The 23,109-nt window shown below is 42.6% G+C and overlaps 1 protein-coding gene across 1 annotated transcript in view; it reads right to left on the bottom strand.

The window, feature by feature from the left end:
• Positions 1-21,444, bottom strand: part of FDXR (ferredoxin reductase) — a 36,293-nt gene extending 14,849 nt beyond the window's left edge. The window contains exons 1-6 of the mRNA XM_007436419.4: positions 21,295-21,444; positions 15,915-16,012; positions 7,949-8,044; positions 5,486-5,608; positions 2,886-2,999; positions 1,989-2,090 (exon numbers count right to left, since the gene is read on the bottom strand). Coding sequence (XP_007436481.1) covers positions 1,989-2,090; positions 2,886-2,999; positions 5,486-5,608; positions 7,949-8,044; positions 15,915-16,012; positions 21,295-21,373 — 612 coding nt within the window. The 5' untranslated portion in view covers positions 21,374-21,444. The remainder of the gene's footprint in view (positions 1-1,988; positions 2,091-2,885; positions 3,000-5,485; positions 5,609-7,948; positions 8,045-15,914; positions 16,013-21,294) is intronic.
• Between the last annotated feature and the right edge of the window lie 1,665 nt (positions 21,445-23,109).

Genomic DNA, 23,109 nt, shown 5'->3' on the forward strand with positions numbered 1-23,109 from the left:
ATATCCACATTGGTTCTTTGGCAACATTACAGAAACTATTTGCCATTCCCTTGACCTGGGATATTTTTGTAGACTTCTCAGTCTAACCTATAGCCTGGTATTCCTTGGTGGTCTCCTTTTCAAGTACTAACGAGCCCAATTCTATTTTAGTTCCCAACTCAGACACGATCAGCCAGGTGCTGCTATATAAGAAATAAGTAGCTATTGGGAACATTACGACAAAACAGTATTACTTTAGGGAGCTAAAAGGGTGAATACTATAGTTATAAACATTGCCAGTAGAATTAGCCAGACGACCGAAGAAGGCAGAAGCCATCAGCGCAACTCATTATGCTAAATACCACAGAACAATGGCATCTCCAATCCCTCTAGGAAAAACCTCTAAGATAACTTGTTCAGCTTTAATTACGCTCCTTGGCAGTGGCAAGGGGTGAGAATACATAAGTGGAGTGAAAAGTCAGCATCACTCACTATGCACACAATTTAACTGAGGTAAATAAACAGAAGTCCCAACAGGCAGAATCTGTGGGGTGACTTGGCTACTCTCTTACATCAGCTTTGCAAAACACTTTGCATGAAAAGCTTATCAGGGCTCATCCAAGGATTCTGCTTTTCTATCTCCACAAAACAATGTGCACATATGAAGTTGCCTCTCACCCAAAGGGAATAAGCTCCAATTTAGTCCAGTTTCTCAACCTTGGCAAGTTTAAGATGTGTGGACTTCAGCTCCCAGAATTCCCCAGCCAGCATGGTTGGCTGGAGAATTCTGGGAGCTGAAGTCCACACATCTTAAACTTGCCAAGGTTGAGAAACACTGGTCCAGACAGATGGCAATGGAAAGATTGCTGTTGAGTGAGTGGATAAAAACTATAGGCTCCAGCTCCTTTTTTTCAAACTGCTTTCCATGAATGAACTACTGAGATTGCCCCTTATGTTTAGTGTCTGTTGTGTTTAGTTTTGGTACAGGAATTGGCTCCAAAATGAAAAGGAAGCTATCAAGAGTTCTTTTGAGTTCCCCACCCCCGCACCCCAACCTCAGGGCTTAGGTGAGAAAAAAAGCAAAGCTCTAGTCCCACATTGACCCATGAAGACATACATAGGGTTCCCAAACTCCCCAAAATTTGGGAGGGTTTGTTTTTAAGAAGTCTTCTTTAGTTTTATAAGGCTGGGATGGGCATCAGAGGGTCATGCTTAACCAGGAAGGGCAAGGGCTCCAGAGGGTTAGACAACCATGCATGTGGGAAATGTGGGAGAGATCGAAATTCTTTTTATTTCCCTCTGCCCCAGAGGTGTTGGCATGGGGGAATGGGGGGTTAGGGGATTCTTCATTTTTAAAAATTGCATTGATCCTAATTTAGGGCTTAGGCAATAATTTCCATGTGTTTTCTGCCTCCAGAGCCTAAGAAACAGCACCCTCCCCTATTACCAGGGAGTAAAAGTCAAAGGTGGAGGCTTGATCTGGCCTTAGGTCTGCAGTTTTGCCCCCCCCCACTTGAAGGGATAAGACTCTTGGAAGTTCACGCTGGCACTTCTGAAAGCCCAGAACCGTTCACTGCTCCCAAGGGTTCTAGCATCAGAGGGAGAAAGAGAAGCAAAAACTGCTCCACCACCTTAAGGCAAAAGAATAGAAAAGGTTGAGGAAAAGCAGGGAAAGTAGTGAAGGCAGCAGAACATGAGGCAAACTGGATCTATTTTGTCAAGTCTTCTCCTAGACAACTTTGGAAGAATGCTTCACACGCAGCAAACCCCATTCCCGCAGTAGCAGATGCAGGATGTACCCCTTCCCCCTCCGGTAAAGCTGGTGGACGACTGCTTACCTGAAATCCGAGATTCCAGGATGGCTGAGGTCAGACAGCTCTTTTAATCAGGGGTCCTACCCACAGCCCTTCATCATGAACTGAAAGGGTATTTTCTGGCAGGTCGAGAGCAAACCTCACTGTTTGGCACCCCAGCAACATCCAGCACTCTAGGGCTCATTCGCAACTTACCCGAAGAACTTCAAGAGGTGACAAGAGAATCCGTGCAACGTCCAGCGCCACGTTCCCATGACCTAGGATGACAGCTGTCTCACTGTTCAAGTCTGGTTTCAGCTAAAACGACAGAGAGATGTTTCACCACAAGCCCTTCAACTCACGCTAGTCTGGCCTCATTCCCAGTCCTTCATCCATTTCTTCCTTATAATTTCAGGATTGGCTTGATACTGTGGGAGCTCTTCCATATCCTTTAAGATGCACAAACAGGCCCAGTCACACAGAACACATAGGAAACATTCATAAATTTAAAAGACTCCTTTCAGCGAAAGAGCATTGTAAGACAAGGAAAAGTTATACTTGGAGGGATTGTTCGGGGCCCCTTCGGACAAGGCTACGTTCTCTTCGTATTTATCACTTCTTCACAGGAAAAAGTATGCTGGATGCACTGCTTAATACAGGAAATACATACTCCCCTTCCCACTAATTTCTAAAACTATAACCCAGCTTAGTGTGCCATGCCAGTGACTGCCTATCTGAAGAGCACTGAATGCTCAAAAATACAAAGCAGTGTCAATTATTTTTACAATTATGACCATTCACAAATGAAGTTGGTTGGCATAAGGGGAGGGAAAACACCCATGTCCGTCACAAAGACTGCTGTGCCCATGTTCCACACCTGATAGCAAACACTCCTACGAGTATCTGTTTTTTTCTTTTTTTCTCAACCCCCAGAGCTTCTCTTCTAGCCTTCTCACGGCAGATGAAAGAGAGGGATAATCCCCTCTCGAGGATGTGCAAATAGGGTCGCAGTTCTAAACCTATCTGGATTTAATTTGATATCTGTGTGTTCTTTTCCAACTGCAGGTCTCTCCACTGGATGCTTGAACCTTAGAGAGGCAGAATTCTTCTTACATCTCTGTTCTCTGGCAAGCCATTGTACCATCCTACAAATGCTCTCGCTGTGTAGACGCCTTCAAGGTCTTCTCCAGGAATTCCAAGGGTCCGATTGTCCTCAGCACCGTAACTCTGCAAAGAAGGAAGAGGGGAAATATACTTTACAGGATGCAAATTTCTGGCTCAAATACATATTAATACATATTTTTCATATAGTTTGACTTTTTAACTAAATCAAAATGTGGATATTTATATTTTTAAGTGATTTGGGGTTTTATTTTAATTGTGAGCCGCCCAGAGTCATCCTCTGGGGGAGATGGGGGGCGTATACATTTAATAAATAAATAAATACATATTAAATGGCCTGTTTTTTCTGTGACAGCTGTTTTTTTCCAATGAATAAATAACTGTAGCACAATAAAGGTCAGGAATGGCTTCCTTTGTAGTTGAAAATCCCCATGGGTGCTGCGAGAGTACTGAAAGGCTATTTATCATGGCTCTTGATTCAAGGTCAGTCTGCTGACTGCAAAACTCTCAGAGATTTTATATGCCACCGTTATGTTGGTTACCGATTATTTCTTACAAGTATTGCTCTCTGAAGCAAATGGGAGAAGAGGCTTCACAGTACTGTACACCGTTCTTGGCTTTCTAACTGACAGGGCTGAGCCAAGATGGTACGAGGCGATGTCCTGGACAATTTTGGGAAGAGCTCAGGATGGAGACGTCTGTATTGCAGGAAGCAGAGGGAAGAGCAGTTAGGCCTGCCTAGCTGCCCACGGCAAAGGCGGGGAAGCACAAGCCCAGGGAGTGGGTTTTGTTTTTTGTTTGTTTGTTTTTAAAATAAAGCCAACAGCAACAAAGATGGACAGTTGTCAGGTTCAGCCCAAGGAACTCCACGAGGCAGTACAGATTTAGTTCTATAGCCTTTATTAGCTTTCACCTTCAAGATAGAATCTTGCCAGACTGAATCCAAACTTCCCAAGCCAGCAAGCAAATACTGCGAATTCCTTAGGGTGGTGCCAGTCTCATCCTCTTCACCTTCCCATGCTTTTTCTGGGGGCTAAGCAAATGCTTATCTCCCCAAGCGTGGCCTTCACCAACCCATTCCATCACAACAGAGGGCTCATTCATGCTATTAGCAATTTGCTGCTCCTTCATCTTTAATGGGTTTTCAGGAGAGGAACAAGCCACACTGATAGGCAGCTGCTAAGATGCAGGAGCTCCATCCTCTTTTGCCGTTGGCTGCCCTTCTGGAAAGACGTGCTTTAACTCTCCTGATGCAGATCAAAACCATGGCATCTATTAACACCTTCCCTTCCCTTCCCTTCCCTTCCCTTCCCTTCCCTTCCCTTCCCTTCCCTTCCCTTCCCTTCCCTTCCCTTCCCTTCCCTTCCCTTGTTCCCCTTCCCCTGTTTAATCATATAATTGCTAATATCACAGGATGTATTTTCAGCCACAAGGTACTCTGGATAGATTATGTAAAATCTATGCAAAATACAGACATAGAATTTTTAAAAAAAACCTATGCCTTTGAAATGGCAGGTTACAGCAGTGGTTATTAGAGCATGCTATAGGGATTGTGCCACAGATTTCATTTTCATATTGCCTAATTGTGGGGCTCTGCAAAGCCTTCAGAGGAGGTACTCTGCAACACATGGGAGCATGAACGATGCACCTCTCTCTGAATTATTAAAGCAGCCACATCTTCTACTTCACAAAGCTGTTCTGAAAGCCGTCTCCACCTGCCTCTGCACAGCCTGTACACACACAGCCACTTGGCTCACACACAAGGGAAGACTGCTTTTATAAGCCTCAGTGCAAATTGTGAGGTCCGCCTCAGTATAATGTGCGACTCCAGCAACTGTAGTTTGTTAATCGGGACTTGTGTCTTAATGGTATGTCACAAAGGTTTGTTCAACAAGCTTTGACTAAAACAAACAATGGCCTATTGCTGCATTCACACCTCATGCTAAGCCCTAATGAGGTTGGTTCATTGCTCAGAGTAATGTATGAATCCATCTACTATGATTTAGCCTCATATGTGAACCCATCCCTTGTGATTTAATGAAGAAACATTCATGAAAAAATTGCATTTGCGTAAGATCTGTGAATTCAGGCAGTGATTCAAGGGCAAAGCAACTTGTAAGCCTAAATCAAATTAATTACATCACGGCTTAGCAGGATGTGTGAACTAGGGTTTGTGGGTCCATCTGTGTGTTTCAGCTAGACTCAAACATTGGAATCCAAGGCAGAGCTGGGAAGGTCTCAGTCCCATGACCAATGGGAAGATGGTCCAGGATATTACAACATTGGTCTGTTTCTTTATTTAACAACGTTGCTAACCTGCCCCAATCCTGGTGGACAGCAGAAAAGAAAAGAAACAAACATAAGCAAAATATAACAAGCTAAACCTAATACAACTGATTTCCTATACTATCCTCTGGTAGTGACCCCAATATGCGGCAGAAATATGGATGGTTCCAAAAATCTGACACCTATTCCTGGAATATATGAAAAATAGTATATGATCTGACTCATCACCCCCCACATACCCTCTTGTCCTCACAAATGCTATTCCTTCTTTTGAGCCTATTAAAATCACAGACAAGAAAACTTACCAAAACCACGGCGTGATAGGCTTTCTGCAACTCCTCCACAGTTACATCCCTCCCCACAGTCACATTCCCAGAAAAGGAGCAGCGGTCAGAGCGGGCTGTCTGTGTAAAGGTGTTGATCACATTCTGGGGAGAGAGGTCAAGAGAGGTTCCGTCTGAAAGCCATCCCCCTGCCTCCAGCAGCTAAGCGCCCAGGCAGGAGGCCATAGCAAGAGAACAAGGCCAGGCCTAATGACTTTGCAGCATCTCACTTTGTGATTCAGGCTGGCACCGGGCCAGTCAGCTCCATTAAAATGGCACATTTTTCTTCCAGGATAAGTTGCAGGAAGAAGGTAATATGGCCTATTGCCAATGGTGGACATTTTAGTTGTGCACAAGGTCATCTCTTTCCTTATGGGAAAGCACAGCACATCATCAGGTTTACCTGTCCAAACTCAAGTAATCTATATTACTGGTCCATTCCCTCTAAAAGCAAAACATCCAGCACAAAGAAAACCAGAATGCCATGAAATATTAGGGCTGTGCAAAGCGTTCAAAAGAGGGGCTTTGCAAAAAGGGTTCAGGCAAACAAAGTTCCTCTTTTCAAACAAAGCAGCCATGACTTTTGAAAGACTCTTTTGGCATCTGCCAAAACTTTTTCACGTGGTCTGTGTCGGCTTCTCCTGAGGCTGCCAATGAAGCAAAGCGGCTGCAGACACACAGGTACACTGTACTGAGAGAGCAGGGAACAGCTTGGGAAGCAGCTGCACAAGGTATGAAAAAGGGATGGCTACTTTCACAATTCAAAGAGGGGCACTTCATTCCCGGTATTGTGCATCATATAACGCCTTTCTGAATGCTCTGCACAGCCCTGGTACAGATTTCCATATCTTGCATGCATGCTTTCATAGGTATAACAGTGCCGCTATTGTTATCACTCATAAACTATCTCATATTTTCTATGGCTGTATGCAGATTAAAAGACAGGACAGAAATGGAATGGAAAAGTGAAGAGAATAAGGAAGGTGGAGAGAAGAGGAAAGCAAGTACAGTGGAACCTCGGTTTACGAACTTAATTCGTTCCGTGACTCTGGTCGCACCCCGAATTGGTCGCACCCCAAAGGAAATTTCCCCATAAGTTTCAATGTAATTACCGTTAATCCGCTCTGGCGTGGAGGACAGGGAGGCGGCTATTGCTTGGAGGGAGAGTGCCCCTCCCTACGACCACGTGTCAGGGGCGGAAAATGGACGCGGACCACGTGTTGGGGGCAGAAAAATGGCCGGGGACCACGTGTTGGGGGCAGAAAAATGGCCGGGGACCACGGGTCGGGGGCGGAAAAATGGCCGTGGACGTGTCAGGGGCGTAAAAATGGCCGCGGACCCCGTGTCAGGGGCGGAAAATGGCCATGGACCATGTGTCAGGGACGTAAAAATGGCCGCGGACCACGTGTCAGGGACGGAAAAATGGCCGCAGACCACGTGTCAGGGGCAGAAAATGGCCGTGGACCACGTGTCCGGGGCAGAAAATGGCCGCGGACCACGTGTCAGGGACGGGAAAATGGCCGCGGACCACGTGTCAGGGGCGGAAAATGGCCGCGGACCCCGTGTCAGGGGCGGAAAATGGCCATGGACCACGTGTCAGGGATGGAAAAATGGCCGCGGACCACGTGTTGGGGGCAGAAAAATGGCCGGGGACCACGTGTTGGGGGCAGAAAAATGGCCGGGGACCACGTGTCAGGGACGGAAAAATGGTCGCGGACCACGTGTCAGGGGCGGAAAATGGCCGTGGACCACGTGTCAGGGGCGGAAAAATGGCCGCGGACCACGTGTCAGGGGCGGAAAATGGCCGCGGACCACGTGTCAGGGGCGGAAAAATGGCCGCGGACCACGTGTCAGGGGCGGAAAAAGGCCGCGGACCACGTGTCAGGGGCGGAAAAATGGCCGCGGACCATGTGTCAGGGGCGGAAAATGGCCGCGGACCACGTGTCAGGGACGGAAAAATGGCCGCGGACCATGTGTCAGGGACGGGAAAATGGCCGCGGACCACGTGTCAGGGGCGGAAAATGGCCACGGACCACGTGTCAGGGGTGGAAAATGGCCACGGACCACGTGTCAGGGGCGGAAAATGGCCGCGGACCACGTGTCAGGGGCGGAAAATGGCCACGGACCACGTGTCAGGGGCGGAAAATGGCCGCGGACCACGTGTCAGGGGCGGAAAATGGCCACGGACCACGTGTCAGGGGCGGGAAAATGGCCGCGGACCGTGTCACGGGAGGGAAAATGGCTGCGTATCCTGTTCGTACCCCGAGGTGGAGTTCGCAAACCGAGGTAAATTTTTGCGGCCAGAGCTGGTCGTAACCCGAAAAGTTCATTAACAGAGGCGTTCATAACCCGAGGCACCACTGTAATTTCAGGTATTCCTCCCCGCCTCCCTCTTGGTGGATCCTGTTTGTGATGGCTAACACTGAAGAGAAAGTAAGTACCAACCTTGACTTCTGGGTGGTCAGGAGCTACTCCAAAACGAACCAAGCCAAATGGAACTGGTAACTTCTCGTAAATATCCACCTGAGTCAGTTTGTGATGCTGGAGAAGACATTCCAAATCATTAATATATTTAAGGAAATTTTTTTAAAAAGAGTGTGTTGAACTGGGTCATTCAACAGCAATGAAACCCTCCTTTATTTCTAATCCTCCAAGCTCCAAACAATTGAAAAGGGAAGGTAGGACTGTCATTTTGTCACAGCTGCACATATCCACAAATGGACTGTAAGAGTATCTCTACATCATCTCTATACAGCAGATCCTCCACACTGATACAATCTTGGCATGCACAGGACCAATACCATCATTGAATTTGATGCCCTATAAAAGCAGAAACCAATAGTACCTGTGTTGGAAACCAATATATTGTTTACACTTAACACTTCCCTGAGGATTATGCTACTTTACCACAGCCAAGGATTATCTCAGGTCTAGCTTTTCTGCTGAAACCAGGAAATATTTCTTACATTAAAAGACAAATTGTCCCGGGCCTATAGTTTCTAGTTTTCTGGATCCACCCTTCAAAAAATGCCACATACTACCAACTATCAAGATTTGCCTTTGCCTTCCCTTCACCTGGCTCCCAATATATAGTTTAAAAAATACACAGAAAAGCTGTATAAACATTTTTCAGATAAATGAATACAAAGCTGCTTATGCACACATCTTATATTTTTTAAAGAGTCATCCAATGAATCTTTGGCAGCCAACTGCAAAGCAACAGAACCCTCAAGAAGATGCAGAGCAACAAAGGAGTAACTGCTGAGCTTCCTGCTAGTGGTAGCAAATGTGGGAGATCGCCCCAATCCTTAACCAAAATGTGGACCAAATATATACTTTATACAGGATCCAACAAGGTAAATGCACTTAAAGACAGAAACACACCCACCCTGTTGGACCTGGTGTACATAGTTGTTCAATGCATCTTAGTAGGGTAACTGAATTTACAATTACAAAATCGCCGTACTAAATAGGACTGGTGTGCAACAGTGATGTGAAGTGTGAATTACCAATTCCCTATTCAACTATTCCCCCATCTCTACTGATAATCCTATTACAAAAGCAAAGTGATATTCATCTAGTTTCGATGTTGTTGTAAATGTTCAGTATTACCTGCACATGTGTTCTCCCTACCTTCTCCCTTGTTCTATTAGGACAAATCAGAAGTTTCATGTGCATTTTAACTAACAATTATTTATTGTTATGAACCTGGTGGTGTAATTTACATTAACGATAGTTCAGGAAAACAAACCAAGGTGAGGAACCATGTTTTGAAGTTTACTTTCTCCCTCAGAAAATAGCTATATACCATTTATCCAGATTGTGGCACATGCAGTGGGTAGGAAATGGAAATGGAACTTTCTGATGGTGTCCTTCTGGAGGAGAGGGAAATGTACATTATTTTGCACTGTGGTAGATAATGTGCCTGTTCTCCATGCCTTCAGCAATCAGGAGTGTGTTAGCGTCAACATACTAAGCATTGCAGCTCTTAAAACTTGGGCAACCTTTCCCGATCTCAGAGGCTGAACAAGGTAAGTACTAAGGAGGAGAATTACCTGCAATCTCAGGGCTGTAAGCTAGATCGGGAAATAAAAATAAATAAATAAATAAATAAACAAACAAACAAACAAACAAACAAACTCCCTGGATGATGCCAATGAGAAACTAATCACTATCAAGAAAACTGAAGGACTCCAGTGGCCAGGTATCAAGGGCAACTTGAGGGCCCCTTTACTTTTAATTATGACTACATGCTCTCTACTAACTTGTCCTCTTACATAATTCAAGCATGCAGTAATGGAGACAATTGACCGTCATAAGCTATCACAGCCTTTAGATGACCTAGATGTTACACATCCGCCAAGTATCTCTCTTTCATATGATCAAGACGGGATTACTGTATGGAAGAATACAATACAAATGTTCCAATTCATAGAATTATTTCAGTATATATAGCTATTTATTACTAGTCCAAGTAGATTTTTTATTTATTTTATTCTTTTGGCCCATCTTGCATAAACAACTCTTCTGTGAGAATTATAGAATTTGCATTCTAAATCAAATATTCTAGCATTCAGCTCTATCTATACTTACATTACTTTTTCTCCGTGTCTTTGCATCTTGAGATATATCATATATTTAAGATTATTTACTTATTTAATCTTTAATCCGGGTGGTTCATAAATAGTAATGTAAAAACCAATACCAACCAAAAGCAAGAAGGGATCTGGGCACAATATACAAACAGAAAACAAAAATAAGAAATACACCCAAGGGGCCCCATCTGTCTCAGCCTGGGAGAACCACCAGATCTTCAAGGTTTACAGAACACCAACACAGTGGAAGCCACATGGATTTCAGGAGGGACCTCATTCTAGATGGCAGGGACCGCAACAGAGTAGGCACACTTCTGAGCTACCAATAGATGATGTTGAGAGCCAGTTTGGTGTAGTGGTTATGGCACCAGGCTACAAACCAGGAGACCATGAACTCTAGTCCTGACTGAGACACAAAGCCAGCTGGGTGACCTTGGGCCAGTCATGCTCTCTCAGTCCTAGGAAACAGGCCAGGGCAAACCACTTCTGAAAAACCTTGCCAAGAAAACTGCAGGGAGTAGTCCAGACAGTCACCAGAAATCAACAATGACCTGAAGATACAAAATGAATGAATGAATGAATGAATGAATGAATGAATGAATGAATGAATGAATGACATTGTTTAATTGAACGGACCTGGTGTGCACCACCTCTCCTGGCACATACCATCCCAGCACAAACCATGGGAGAGAGGAGTCCTTCAAGTAACATGGCCCTATGCTTTGTAGGGCTTTATAGATCATCACCAGCACCTTGAATTGCACCTGGAAGCAGACTGGTAACCAGTGCAGCTCGTGAAGTAGAGATATTACATGGGCATAATATTTTTAAAGGATTCAATACTTGTCAATTTAACAAGATTTGGGGGGGTAAAACCTCCTGATTTGCTAATATTGATAAAATGGCAAGTGCAAAACAGAATCTCTGTATGAAACAGCTTTCAGGAAATCTGTGCCCAAACCTATCTGAGAAGTTGTGATATATACTTCAAATGAAACATGGTTGTTTTGTTCTGGGCATGGACCCAAACATGTAGCAATAAACCAAGATGGCAAAGGTATTCAAGAATTCAGAAAATCCCAAAAGGGGCACTTTTTTCACAGAACTGTAGGTACCTCAGCTCTTTATTTATATTTATATTTCAAATTTAGTCACTGTCCATCTCACTCAAAGAGTAACTCTGGGCGTTTACTGTTAAGCTCTTGAAATTTACAACTAAAGAAGATTTACTTTAATGAGCTTGTGAGCACAGAGAGCTTATTATAGAGTCCCAATCATTCTCAGATTTTTTCCCCCTGAGTATTCAGAAGACAGGCATGTCTTCTTCTGCAGCAAAAAGCTGTCCAAAGAAATCTTCTGTATCTGGTTATCCACATACCTTTTTTTTTTTTTTTTTTTTTGGTGCCTTCGAGTCAGTCTTGATCCCTGCCAACTGTCTGGACATGTCTTCGCAGTGTTCTTGGCAAGATTTCAGAAGTGGTTTGCCATTGCCTCCTTCCTAGGGCTGGGAGAGAATGACTGGAAGTTGGGGATGTGGTGATGCGGGGATTGTTAGTGTTATTTCTTTTATTATGGTTGTTTTTAGTTTTGTATACGTAACACAAGGCTTCTCTCTCTCTCTCTTGGGTTTGTTCTGTGTTGTTTAAGTGGAGGTTAACATTTAACATTTCAAATGGTAATTTTTGCAATCATGAATAGATTTGGGGAATTTATTAGGTTTTCAAAATGTGTGTGTGCAAATGCACATATACCCACATATATTCTGAATTACCTCATCTTTGAATTACTACATCTTTGGAGGATGCACCATAAAACATGAATGTCTAGGTCCTCCCAACAAGACACAAGCAAATATGGATTGAACAAACATGTGGGGAAAGATGATTTCAAAGACCAGGACAAGCTTCCATTATTTAAATTTATAACACATTTTGTCTTTTTTCCTCATTAAAGGCACACCCTCAAGCAGGGAACCATTAAAAAGCAATTTATGATCAACTGAAACAGATTGATTGAAAAAGAAAATCTCCAAAAATAACACACTTCAAACATGAACAGCTTAAAAACTGTAATACAGGAGACAAGTACATAGATGGCTCAACAACCTCAGTCTGGACAACTATCTGGGTGAAGGGATATCTCTTGGCACTGAAAGCTGATAAAACTCAGGGCCAGCTTAAGTGAACAAGAAGGGAATTCCGCAGCCAGGGAGGTGACAGTGAGCACGTGCAGCAGAACATCTCACTGGCAGATGTACTAGTCTCAAGGGAGCCCCTCCACTGAATCTTTAATTGATGGGCAGATACATAAAAGTTCAGCGTTCCATCAGATATCTGTATGCTAAGTCACGTATGGTTGTGCATGCATAGGACTTTATGAATGCTCTGCAAATGGATGACAACCTAATAATGGCAACACTACAGAAAGGAAGAAAGTTGCAAATCTACATTTTTTTCCTGAGCAAAGAACACAATGTCCTTGAAAGCTGGAGAAGAGCCACAACATCCATTTCCTTGCCTGGTATCAGCCTGTTTCTTTCAGGATTATCTGTCATGACTCTGTAGAGAGTCAGCAATAGCAATACCGTCTTCCCTGCTTAGAGCCAAGGTCGAGCTTTGAAATTCAAAAAGACCAGGAGCTTAAGAAAAGAAATAGAGAGATCCTAATTTAACAGCACCACAACCTTTGGTAAAAATAAGCAGAAAAATGTTTTACTGCCAATTATATTAACTCTTCATATTCTTTTCACTGAATTGTCATTCTTGAGGGAAATTCTATTAAAGCAGCTTTTCCCAGCCTGTTACTCTCTGGAATATCTTGGGAATTACAATTCCCAAGATACTTTACTCGCTGAAAGCAGAACAAATTGTTCCTTACCTCTATCAAAACAAATGTTTAAACCCTGCACCCTTCAGACATCAGCTTTTTCTTTCCCCATCCAAATATGGCAGAGCTATAATTTCCAGCTTGCATGGCCACTGGCCCAAGAGCACATAAGGAGGAAGCAAGAGATCAAGTCCTTGCAACACCTTCAGACTCTACTGATCCAGTCTCTGATCTGTAGCCTCTGAACCCCAAGCAGCATCTCGGTAGTCAAGTAGGCTCAATCAGGCTTCCCCAAGCATCAGAATCACGAAGAGCGCTAGTTGAGCTGGGAGGCTGGGGTGGCAGCTGTTGGAAACTTTATAAAGCAGAATCAGGCCGGAGACAACATGCGTTTCAACCTGCCTTTCAACCTCACCTGTGTCAGAACCTGTGACTCAACTGCTTCCTTGGATCTATCAAGCTTAACCTAGACCTCCAGTACTCTTCTAATCTCTCTCTCTCAAGCTGGTACAGTATTCCTTGGCTGCAGATCCGTGGACTGGCTTGCATTACCCTTTGGTTCTAGATCTCTGTAGTCTAGATCTCTAATGTGCTGGTTTTGACCCTGGCTATTTCACCATCCTTCTCTTTCAATCCCAGCACCCCCATGGGATGGAATGCAGACTTTCTGGTCAGAATTTAGTCTGGAAATTCTGAGTGTGATTCTGTACCACCTCTGAAACATGTACTGTACCTCTGCCATCACACAAGTCCCCAAGGGCACAATTTGTTTATACCTGGAGTCATATTGGTACATTAAAAAAAAATGAAACTGGAACAATATACCAAAAAAAAAAAAAAGTAGTCTCTGTTATCATCTATACATGGTTTATTAAATACCTTACTTTTTAAGATTAAAAACAGAAGTTTAGATTATTGTGAACTTCACAGGCTCTCAATTTATTTTCAGTTGGAATTCAAGTTGCTAGTATTAAACTATAAAGCCCTTCATGGCTCAGGAATGCAGATCTGATGATATACTGTACTTCTTCCCATATGCTCTTACCCATACCTTTAAAACCATTTTGCTCCAGGTATCCTCCTGAGCTGCACTGAGTAGCTCCTAGAAGTGGGCCTTCCCAGCGACGACCCTACAAACCTGGAATGCCATCCTGAGCAGCACCAACTTTATTATTATTATTCCACCATCAGGCAAAAATGTCCATCTATCCAGCAGCACTCTTGGTGGCAACCAAAAAGCAAAAATGTCAACGATCATAAAACATACTTCCCCCTCAAAAACCCTGGTAGAGGCCTCTTTATTAAAAATCCCAAAAGACACCAACCCAGTTCAACTGAGCCTTTAAATCTAATCTGTATTGTCTGTTGCAAATTTTAATCATTGTTCTAGTTTTTTCAGATTGTCATTTTAGGCCATTGTAAGCTTGCGTGGGAAAACTTTGTTTTGAAAGGTTGTGGACTATTGAAAAAAATAAAGTTAGTACAGTATCTCCAAACAAGACGCAGTGAGTGGGCTGTTTGGGAAAGGACTTTTTCAACAGCACAACCCAACTGCGGGACATCCTACCCTTGGCAACTCGCCTTGGCCTACTGTGCGTTCTTTCTGGTGTCAGGGAATGCCTCTTTTAAAATCCCTACCCTTTTCTTCTAAACTCTTGAATGTCAGAGTTAAAACCAGATTGAAATATTTCATTGTGCTGCTTGAAATACTCTGCTGCACTGACTTTACCCTCTGTCACAAGATTTCTGTATGCTATGTTATATTTGCCATTGTTAACTGGGCAGCCACAGAAACATCTTGAATGAATGAATGAATGAATGAATGAATGAATGAATGAATGAATGAATGAATGCATGCATGCATGCATGCATGCATGCATGCATGCATTAGAGTTTCCCTTTACTGCTCTTATAAGCCTCTCCAGGATTGTCAACAGGCAACAGCGTTTCAGTATCATTAATTAGTCCAACAGGAAAAGGGGTCAATTTGTCCTTCATTTTAAAAGGATGTGCACACAAAGTAGTCTTTTGCTGGGATAAAACAGGCAGATCCAAGAACAAATGGGAGCAGGGTGAAAAGTTGTTCTGTTCTCACCAAGATCCTTTATGCTGGCACCCAAATTTAAAATTTTCTTGGCTGCAATGCAGAAATGCTTTGCTGCTGTCTTCTTTGGGGATTTTTTTTTCAACTTCCCAGTCTAGCCTACAGCTCTGATATTCCCTGGAAATTTGCCTACTAATGCTAATCAGCAAGATAGAAAACCTTTTTTTTCCTTTCTCTTACCAAGTCCTACTTTTCTAGAGTAGTCTGGTTCCTGGAAACAGGGATTCATGCACGCATGCACACATGCACGCACACATTCATTCATTCATTCATTCATTCATTCATTCATTCATTCATTCATTCATTCAAGATGTTTCTGTGGCTGCCCAACTCACAATTGCCATTCTGGGCAACTAGCAAAGGGTTAAAATAGAGAACCAAAAAGAACCAACAAGAGTAAAAACAATAAAAGACATAATGCAGCTGAACCCAAACCACAATCGTATCTCATGCTCCCAAACCACTGCAAGATGGGCTCATCCAACATCTTGGCCCAATGCCTGGGGAAAGCCAGGTCTTCAAGGCTTTAGGGAGGGGCCATCCAAATTTAAATGAGAGGCTACTCAAATTTAAATGAGATGTTACAATATTCAGCCTTGGAACCAGGTTTTTTTAATGCCAATGCTAGATTGTGGCATAATTCAGGAACCTCCAGCCATGTCTTAATTCATTAAAGCACACATAAAGGCAGAAATAGGCAATGTGGACTACATCACCCAGAATTCTTTGCCACTGCCATAATGACAGGAATGATGGAAGCCAAAGATTGCCTATTCCTACATTAAGGAAACTCTGTCTTCCCAAACTAATCACAGGCTCCCAGTACCTCCAGAAACTAGCAAGGAATAAGAGCCCACATTTTTGTCCTTATAAATATGCCCATTACCTTCAGGAGATGTTGTGCTGTGTAGAATCCAGCTGGTCCACTGCCTACAATACATATTCGAGGTCTGAACTCAGCTGTGGAAAGAAGCCGTTTGATACCTGAGGGCAGATTTGCAAGAAAAAGAGAAGTCACATAACACAAAAAGGATTGTGCTTTTTCTTCAGGGCTCTACAAGTCCATACACCCAACTCAGTTATAAAAGTCTACATCAGGTTATACCTTAGAAATGTAACTGTCCACTAATACACAGAAAGACACATAGTCCTCCAGGTTCAGTCTGGAAGCTGCCAGAATGATCTACCAGAAAAACAAGATAAACTCTGAGAGAAGGGGAAGAAAGAGTGAGTTGTGAAGACACCTTGACAACAATGGCCCATGGCCTCCATCTTCAGCTCCAGCCTAGACTGCTGATGATCCTGATTCTCTCAGTTTCTTGAACTGAGCAAACCAATACAAGCTCTTGCCATGATAAGATAACTTGGGCTTTGGTCTGCTTAATAACACAATGCACCAGACAGACATGATTTTGTATGATTTGGCTTAGTTTAGCATTAAAAATGTGAACATATTTCAATCTGAAATGGCTGTTTTTGAGCGTACTAAGCATGACCCCAAAACATAGGTTTCAAGAATGTGTTTCAAAGTCTGAACCAAGCATGAAATAAAACTTAGCAATTGGCATTATTCTGAGTGTCTCAACTGTTCCAGCTACAATGGGGCTGCTGTTTGTGACTGATTTGTGACAGTGAGATGGGCGGTGACAAATTGGATGGATGGATGGATGGATGGATGGATGGATGGATGGATGGATGGATGGATGGATGGTTTTCCCCCCAAACTTTTCCCAACCTAGCTGCGGGGACTACTCATATCCCTGTTGTTATAAGTTTAGACTGGCTGTGGTGATGTGAAAGTGGCATATTAAGAGGAAAGCAGCAGATCAAAGTACTGTCACAATTCCATTCTTGCCACCATGCCAGGTAAATTACTGCTTTTTTTTTAAGAAAAAAATTCTTATGAATGTTAGGATTCATAGGAGTAGATTGCAAATATATTATGCTGTGCTTTATTTTGCAGGTAGGAAATGCAAAGGTATGCGAGTCTACATGTGTGCACTGGTCTGCTTCGCAGTATTGCTAATCCTGCTGAAGTTGTATAAATGTAACAATTTCTAAAGCAATGATGTTTTTTAAAACGTTAGTGTACATGTGTACTCTGTGCATGCGCTAATACCCTCCTGCCACTGAGCTTCAAAATTCCTTTAAAAATACAAAGATTCTATGTTAATTTGGGCAGGTTTATTTAGCTCTGGCATGCATTATTAACAGTATTCAAGAAAAGAACTACTAACAGTTGCACCAGCAATTCTACATGCAAGCAAAAACACGACCATAGTACAAGACACTTCCTTTGCTAGGCTTGTATCGGCCAAGCAGACTGCCACCCACCGAAAAAAGTCATGCCAAATCTGTTTGATCTTGCCAGTGCCCAGAGAAAAATAGGCCAAGAAGATCATTTTTAAAAATCGGTAAGAAAAACAGATAGAAGATATGCTTTATGTAAAAGGAATGTTAACAAGATTACTGCTTTCTTTGTCCTACAGTCTGTTGGTTGAGGGATCCAAGGTGAAGAACAAGCTGATAATGGAACCTAAGCAGGTTTCTCAATGGATGAGAGCAGAAGTGTTCCCATTATTTTTAGTGGGAATTTATTTTAAAGTTTTTAAAAACCATCCCCTCAATTTGGGATTAGACAGCATGCAACACAGATTACAATCCCATGTACTCTTGGGGCCTGAAGTAAAAAATAAAGAACAAATTGGTCCCCCTATTTACTGTGGCTGAAACACTCCACTCTTTCAAGTCATGATCCACTGGAACAAATTCTGACAAAACATTATACTTTGAGCATTAAACAACATATGCTTTTGTTTCCGCTATACTGTTAATTAGTGATACAGATAGTCCTTGATTTACAACCACAACTGGAACTGGAACGTCAATCACTAAGCAATGCGGTCGTTAAGTGAGTCATGCCCAATTTTAAAACCTTTTTGCTGTGGTTGTTAAAAGAATCACATGGTCATTAAGTGAATCTGGCTCCCCCCATTGACTTTGCTTGTCGGAAGCCCACTGGGAAGGTTGCAAATAGTGATCATGTAACCCCGGGATGCTGAATTCTGCCTGAATTTTGATCACGTGACAGCAGGGATGCTGCGACAGTCATAAGTGCGAGGACCAGTTGTAAGTCACTTTTTTCAGTGCCACTGTAACTTCGAACGGTCATTTAATGAATGGTCATAAGTCAAAGACTACCTGTTTGTGCAAACAGGCCATTATGGCCTGTTCAATAACTTTTTAAAAATTCTTGTTTAGTGTTATATGTGAATATCATCAATTTTTGGACTCAACAACGAGCCAATTCATTCAACTAACATGAATTTTTTGTTGTTACTCAGTTGTTGCCAACTCAGTGATCTAATGGACATCAGTTCACCAGGTTTGTCTGTCAATAACTGCTTTTGATTTTTCTAAAGATCAGGGTCTTATCCAATAATTCTTGCTTTTGCATTACTCTTAACTATTGCCAATACAGCCTTGGATCAACTTCTGCAGCAAGTAAATGAAAGACAATTCCATACCGCTATTCTTGCCCCGTAATGTAATATTTAGATATTGGTTTGATTTTTGAAATGTATTTATATTTCTGTATAGTTTTATGTTATAAATAAGATGTAAAAAAGTTTAAAAACAGGTAGAAAGCTGAAATATAAAAAAGTCAAGCTGGTGTTAGTTACAAATCATTATGAAAGCTCTGAACTATTAAGAATAAAAATCAAAATATGCAATCCATCTAAGATCGCTAAAAGATGTTATCTGCACATTCAAATAAAAATTAACATTCAAATAAAAATTAACTTTTTGAACAATAATTGCCACCTAATTGTCATAGAATCCATCTGAATGATCTTGTTATTGTATCATTGCATGACTTTACACTCTGTAGGGTTTATATTATCCAGTGCACTGTAGATGCCCTTGACAATTTGCTTATCTATGACAGTAAATGCATTCATAATCTTAATCCTTATGAGATACTTTAACAATAGCAGTACTGCTGGTCTGAAATCTTGCATTCATTACAGCAATAAAATCCAGAGGCCAGAGATCACTATGAGTTAATCAGAGATGTGAACGCCTAGACGTGACAGCCCTTTTTTCCAGTGCAACAACCTTGGCAGTTATTGACAATTTTTTTCCTATACAACATGCAAAGAAATTTCCAAGTCCTTGGCTAACAGAAAGAACCTTACCAATTCCGCTTCTGTCATTCATTCTCCGCCTCTGGGTTTTAAGAAATTAATGATGTCATGGGAGAAAAGAGTATTTCACATACAATCTTTATCTTTTACCGGAGAATAAATCCTTTTAGATTTTACATTCATCTTTATGTTAGGGGAAGAAAAATGTTGAGAACCGCAAGAAGAATAAATTGTTCAATAGTAGACAAAGCAAACCCAGACTGCTCACTGGAAGGACTAAAACTGAAACTAAAGTTTAAATATTTTGGACACAAAATGCAAAGGCATGAGTCATTGAAGAAGACTCCTGGTGCTTCTGAAAAATAGAAGGCAATCAAAACAGAGGCTGACAGAAGATGGCTAGATATAATCAGTGATGACACAAGCAGGAGCTTACAAGAACTCAAAGAAGGAGTTACTGACAGACAATCCTGGAGAAATTATGTTCATTGGGTCACGAAGTGTTGGAAGTGACAGAACAGAAACAGACAACATTAGTTTCCTTCAGATATTTTGCACAGTAACTGCTATAATTCCCAGGAAAAAAAACTTATTTCAGAAGAGAAAGGATTAAATATTTCTTTGGCTAAATACTGGCAGGAGTGAATCAACTGGGGGATATCAATCTTTATACATCTGATGTTCTCACTGCTATATTAATCACAGTCTTTGCTTGCTAACAGGAGGCCAGCAGAGATCAGGCTAATGTGTTTTTCCTTGGCAAGCAGTTCCACAGCCTGAGTGTGGCCACGGAAGAGGTCCTTGCTTCTCACATATTCCCCAAATGTACCTCCTATGGAAGTGATAGAGAAGGGCCTCCAAAACTTTGGACAGGATCTAACAAAAGTATGTGATCTTTAAACCTTCTTGTGCAAACTTATCTATGGCTTTGTAGATCATCACCAACACTTTATAATGCGCCTGGAAACAGACCACTTCTCAGTGATCACTTGCTTCTTACCCTCTTTCGTAGCCTGATCTGATGTCACCAAGATCAAGGACCGATGTGCAAATGGCCCCTGCCAAAATTCTGATAGCCCATTTGGACTAAAAGCAGCACTGTCTCTTAGGCTCCTCCTTTCTTTATTTTAAGGGCACCTATGTTTGTGATTCATTAAACTAACTCTCATAACATAACATAACATAACATAACATAACATAACATAACATAACATAAGAGTTCATAACCTAAAGGGTACATGCAGAACAGACGTTTGCATCTTACCTTCGCAGGAAATCTTATCAATACGCATCAGCAGCACCACACAACTGTGGCAACACTATCCTGGCCCAGGACTATAATGCCAGCATTACGAACAAGACATTATGATACAGAGCCTCTCAGGAGCTGGCAGCATGTTTTAATTGGTAAATAAGCATTCTGCTTAAAAATGGCATGGCAGAAATGCATAAGCATCAGCGCCATGCCATATTCTCAACCTCCTGCTCTACAGACTTTTAATGCTCAGATGACAGTGTGTGCCAAGGCACATGGGGAGAAAGGGCACTCCCCTTTCACAGGAGCCCCATGCGGCAAAACCTCCTTGTGCAGACAGACAGTGCAGCCTGTATCACTAACCCCTCACCATCTTTACCTCAGGCACTGTAGGGCAAAGGACCCGCACTTGGTCATCTCCCCTTTTCGCATCTGGAACCATAGACGAGGCCTCCCCCTCCGGCTTTCTCCCGATTTAGACCAACTTCCTCGACTTGGTCGCCTCCAAATAAACAAATGCACCCAGTCCCAGCCAAGGAGGAGCGCTTGTCTCGAGGAAACGGGAGACACAGCGCAACCAATCCGGGCAGTCACTTCCCAAATAGCCTCCATCCTTCCACTGGAGTTACCTTTTCTTAATATTTCTGCAGGGACAAGGAGTAGTGGATTATGGTTCCCTCGACATCTTTCTTTCTATTATTCCATAGCCCGCGCTTCTCCGCCCCCTTTGAGTCCTAGTGTTTTTAAGTCTCCCTGCCTCTCGCCTGCTCCCGAGCTTCCAAATCCAGACGCCGCGTCTCCCCGCAAAAACCCCAGCTACGCAGCTGCATTCACACTCTGCAGAAAGAAGAGAGGTCGCTCACCTGCTCGGGGGCCTTTGGGCAGCAAGACACGGAGCGCGGAAAGACTAGCACAGCCAAGGATCCCCCCAATACGGCTCATCGTGAGAGCGGCGTGACAGCGTCAAACCACAGCGCCTACCCCGCCACTTTACCCGGCTTTCATCGGAAAGCAACGCAGCCAATCACGGAAGGCAAAGTATATGTCATTAACATAGATCCGCCCACGCGTCGCCGGAGGACTTCTTTTTGCCACGCCCCGCGATCAAGTCAAACGCCTATCACGTCGATTAGTGTGAGACCTTATTTAGCGTAATCGTGGGCAATCCGGAAATCAGGACGTTACGAAACAAAAGAGAGCATGCAGGATGAACTGTGGTTCCCTGTTCCTGGATGGTAGTGCTGTTAAACTCTATGGTGTATCCTCCACTTAACGAAACTAAGATTAAAGGTCGGTTTAGTACCTTTAGTTATTTCAGTATGTATAAACTGGGTTTGTAAATAGGGCTAAGCCATAGCTGTTTAATAAAACCATGGTTTACTGAATTAAGATGATTAGATTCGCACAATGCACTGAACTACAAACTAGCCTAGCATTTATGTTGTGTATATGTGGCTAATTACAATATATTAAATGATGGCTTTAATACGTGAATCTAGGATTACCAGATATCTGAACAGGCAAAGAGGACATAGACAATTGGAAAGGAGGACAAATGGGGGAGGACACACTGACTGTTCAACTTTCTTGGCATCCGTGGCAAAAATTACAGTGAAAAACTGCAAAAAAAATGTAGTTAGGTCTACATGGATATGAAATTACTTTTTCCAGCATCAGAAAGACTGGTTTTTCAATTGCATTATTTTTCCAACAAATGTATTGTCGAAGGCTTTCACAGCCAGAATACAATGGCTGGTGTGGGTCTTCCGGGCTGTGTGGCCGTGTTCTGGAAGTTTCACTTCCAGAACATAGCCACACAGCCCAGAAGACCCACACCAGCCATTTCCAACAAATCTTTATTTTCAAGAACATACACTAGCGATAATATAGAATCAATGAGGACGTGCTGTCCAAATTTCCCCATAGAAATGTATGATGAGTCATGTGATCCTCAAACTGCAGGGAGCATAAATTTGAAGGGGGTGGATTGAAGCCGATTGCTGGAATCAGGAAATAAATAATTTAAATCTAGGCTGTCAAATCTGTCAATGGACAAGGAAAGAAAAAACAGATAATTTATAAGGTCACAATACATGAAATTTTGAATGAAGACTGTTGTGAAAACAGTCCAATTTAAAAAAAAAAAAACCAAGACACTCAAAAAGCAGAGAGTATTTGATTTTAAGGCTATGCCTGCAGGACAGAGGACATGAAGACAAAAAGGAGGACATGTGCTCTTTTTGCTAGACATCTGGTAACCCTACAGTGAACCCGGTGATAGGGGCTAGGGGTCCACAAATAATACAGAAGAAGAAAAGTGAGTTAGCTGGAGAATAATTGTCTGTATGATTTACCAGAGTAAGGTTACATTCCGCCAAGTGCAGCATAATACTCCCTCTCGACTTGACGTACAGCTTATGCGTTGTTTCTTCTTTTGTTTGCTTGCTGTTTCTACCTTAGCTAGACATGGAAAGTGTGCCTGGATAAGAACCCTATCTTAGGCTTTGAGGCTACATTTAATGTAAATGTTCAAGGCAAACAATGTTTCCCAGAATCTATTCAGAGGAAAAATATATGTATAATAGTATCAAATGGCTTCTTCCAACTCGTATGATTCTGTAGTTTCTGTGACTTCACAGTGAGTTATGGAGATGCTTTTAGTGAGATGTCTCTTGGCT

Source organism: Python bivittatus, unplaced genomic scaffold (genome assembly GCF_059951505.1).
Source record: "Python bivittatus isolate LINGU-HERP-01145 unplaced genomic scaffold, Pbiv_v1 ctg000080_np1212, whole genome shotgun sequence".
In the NCBI taxonomy this organism is placed as follows: Eukaryota; Metazoa; Chordata; class Lepidosauria; order Squamata; family Pythonidae; genus Python; species Python bivittatus.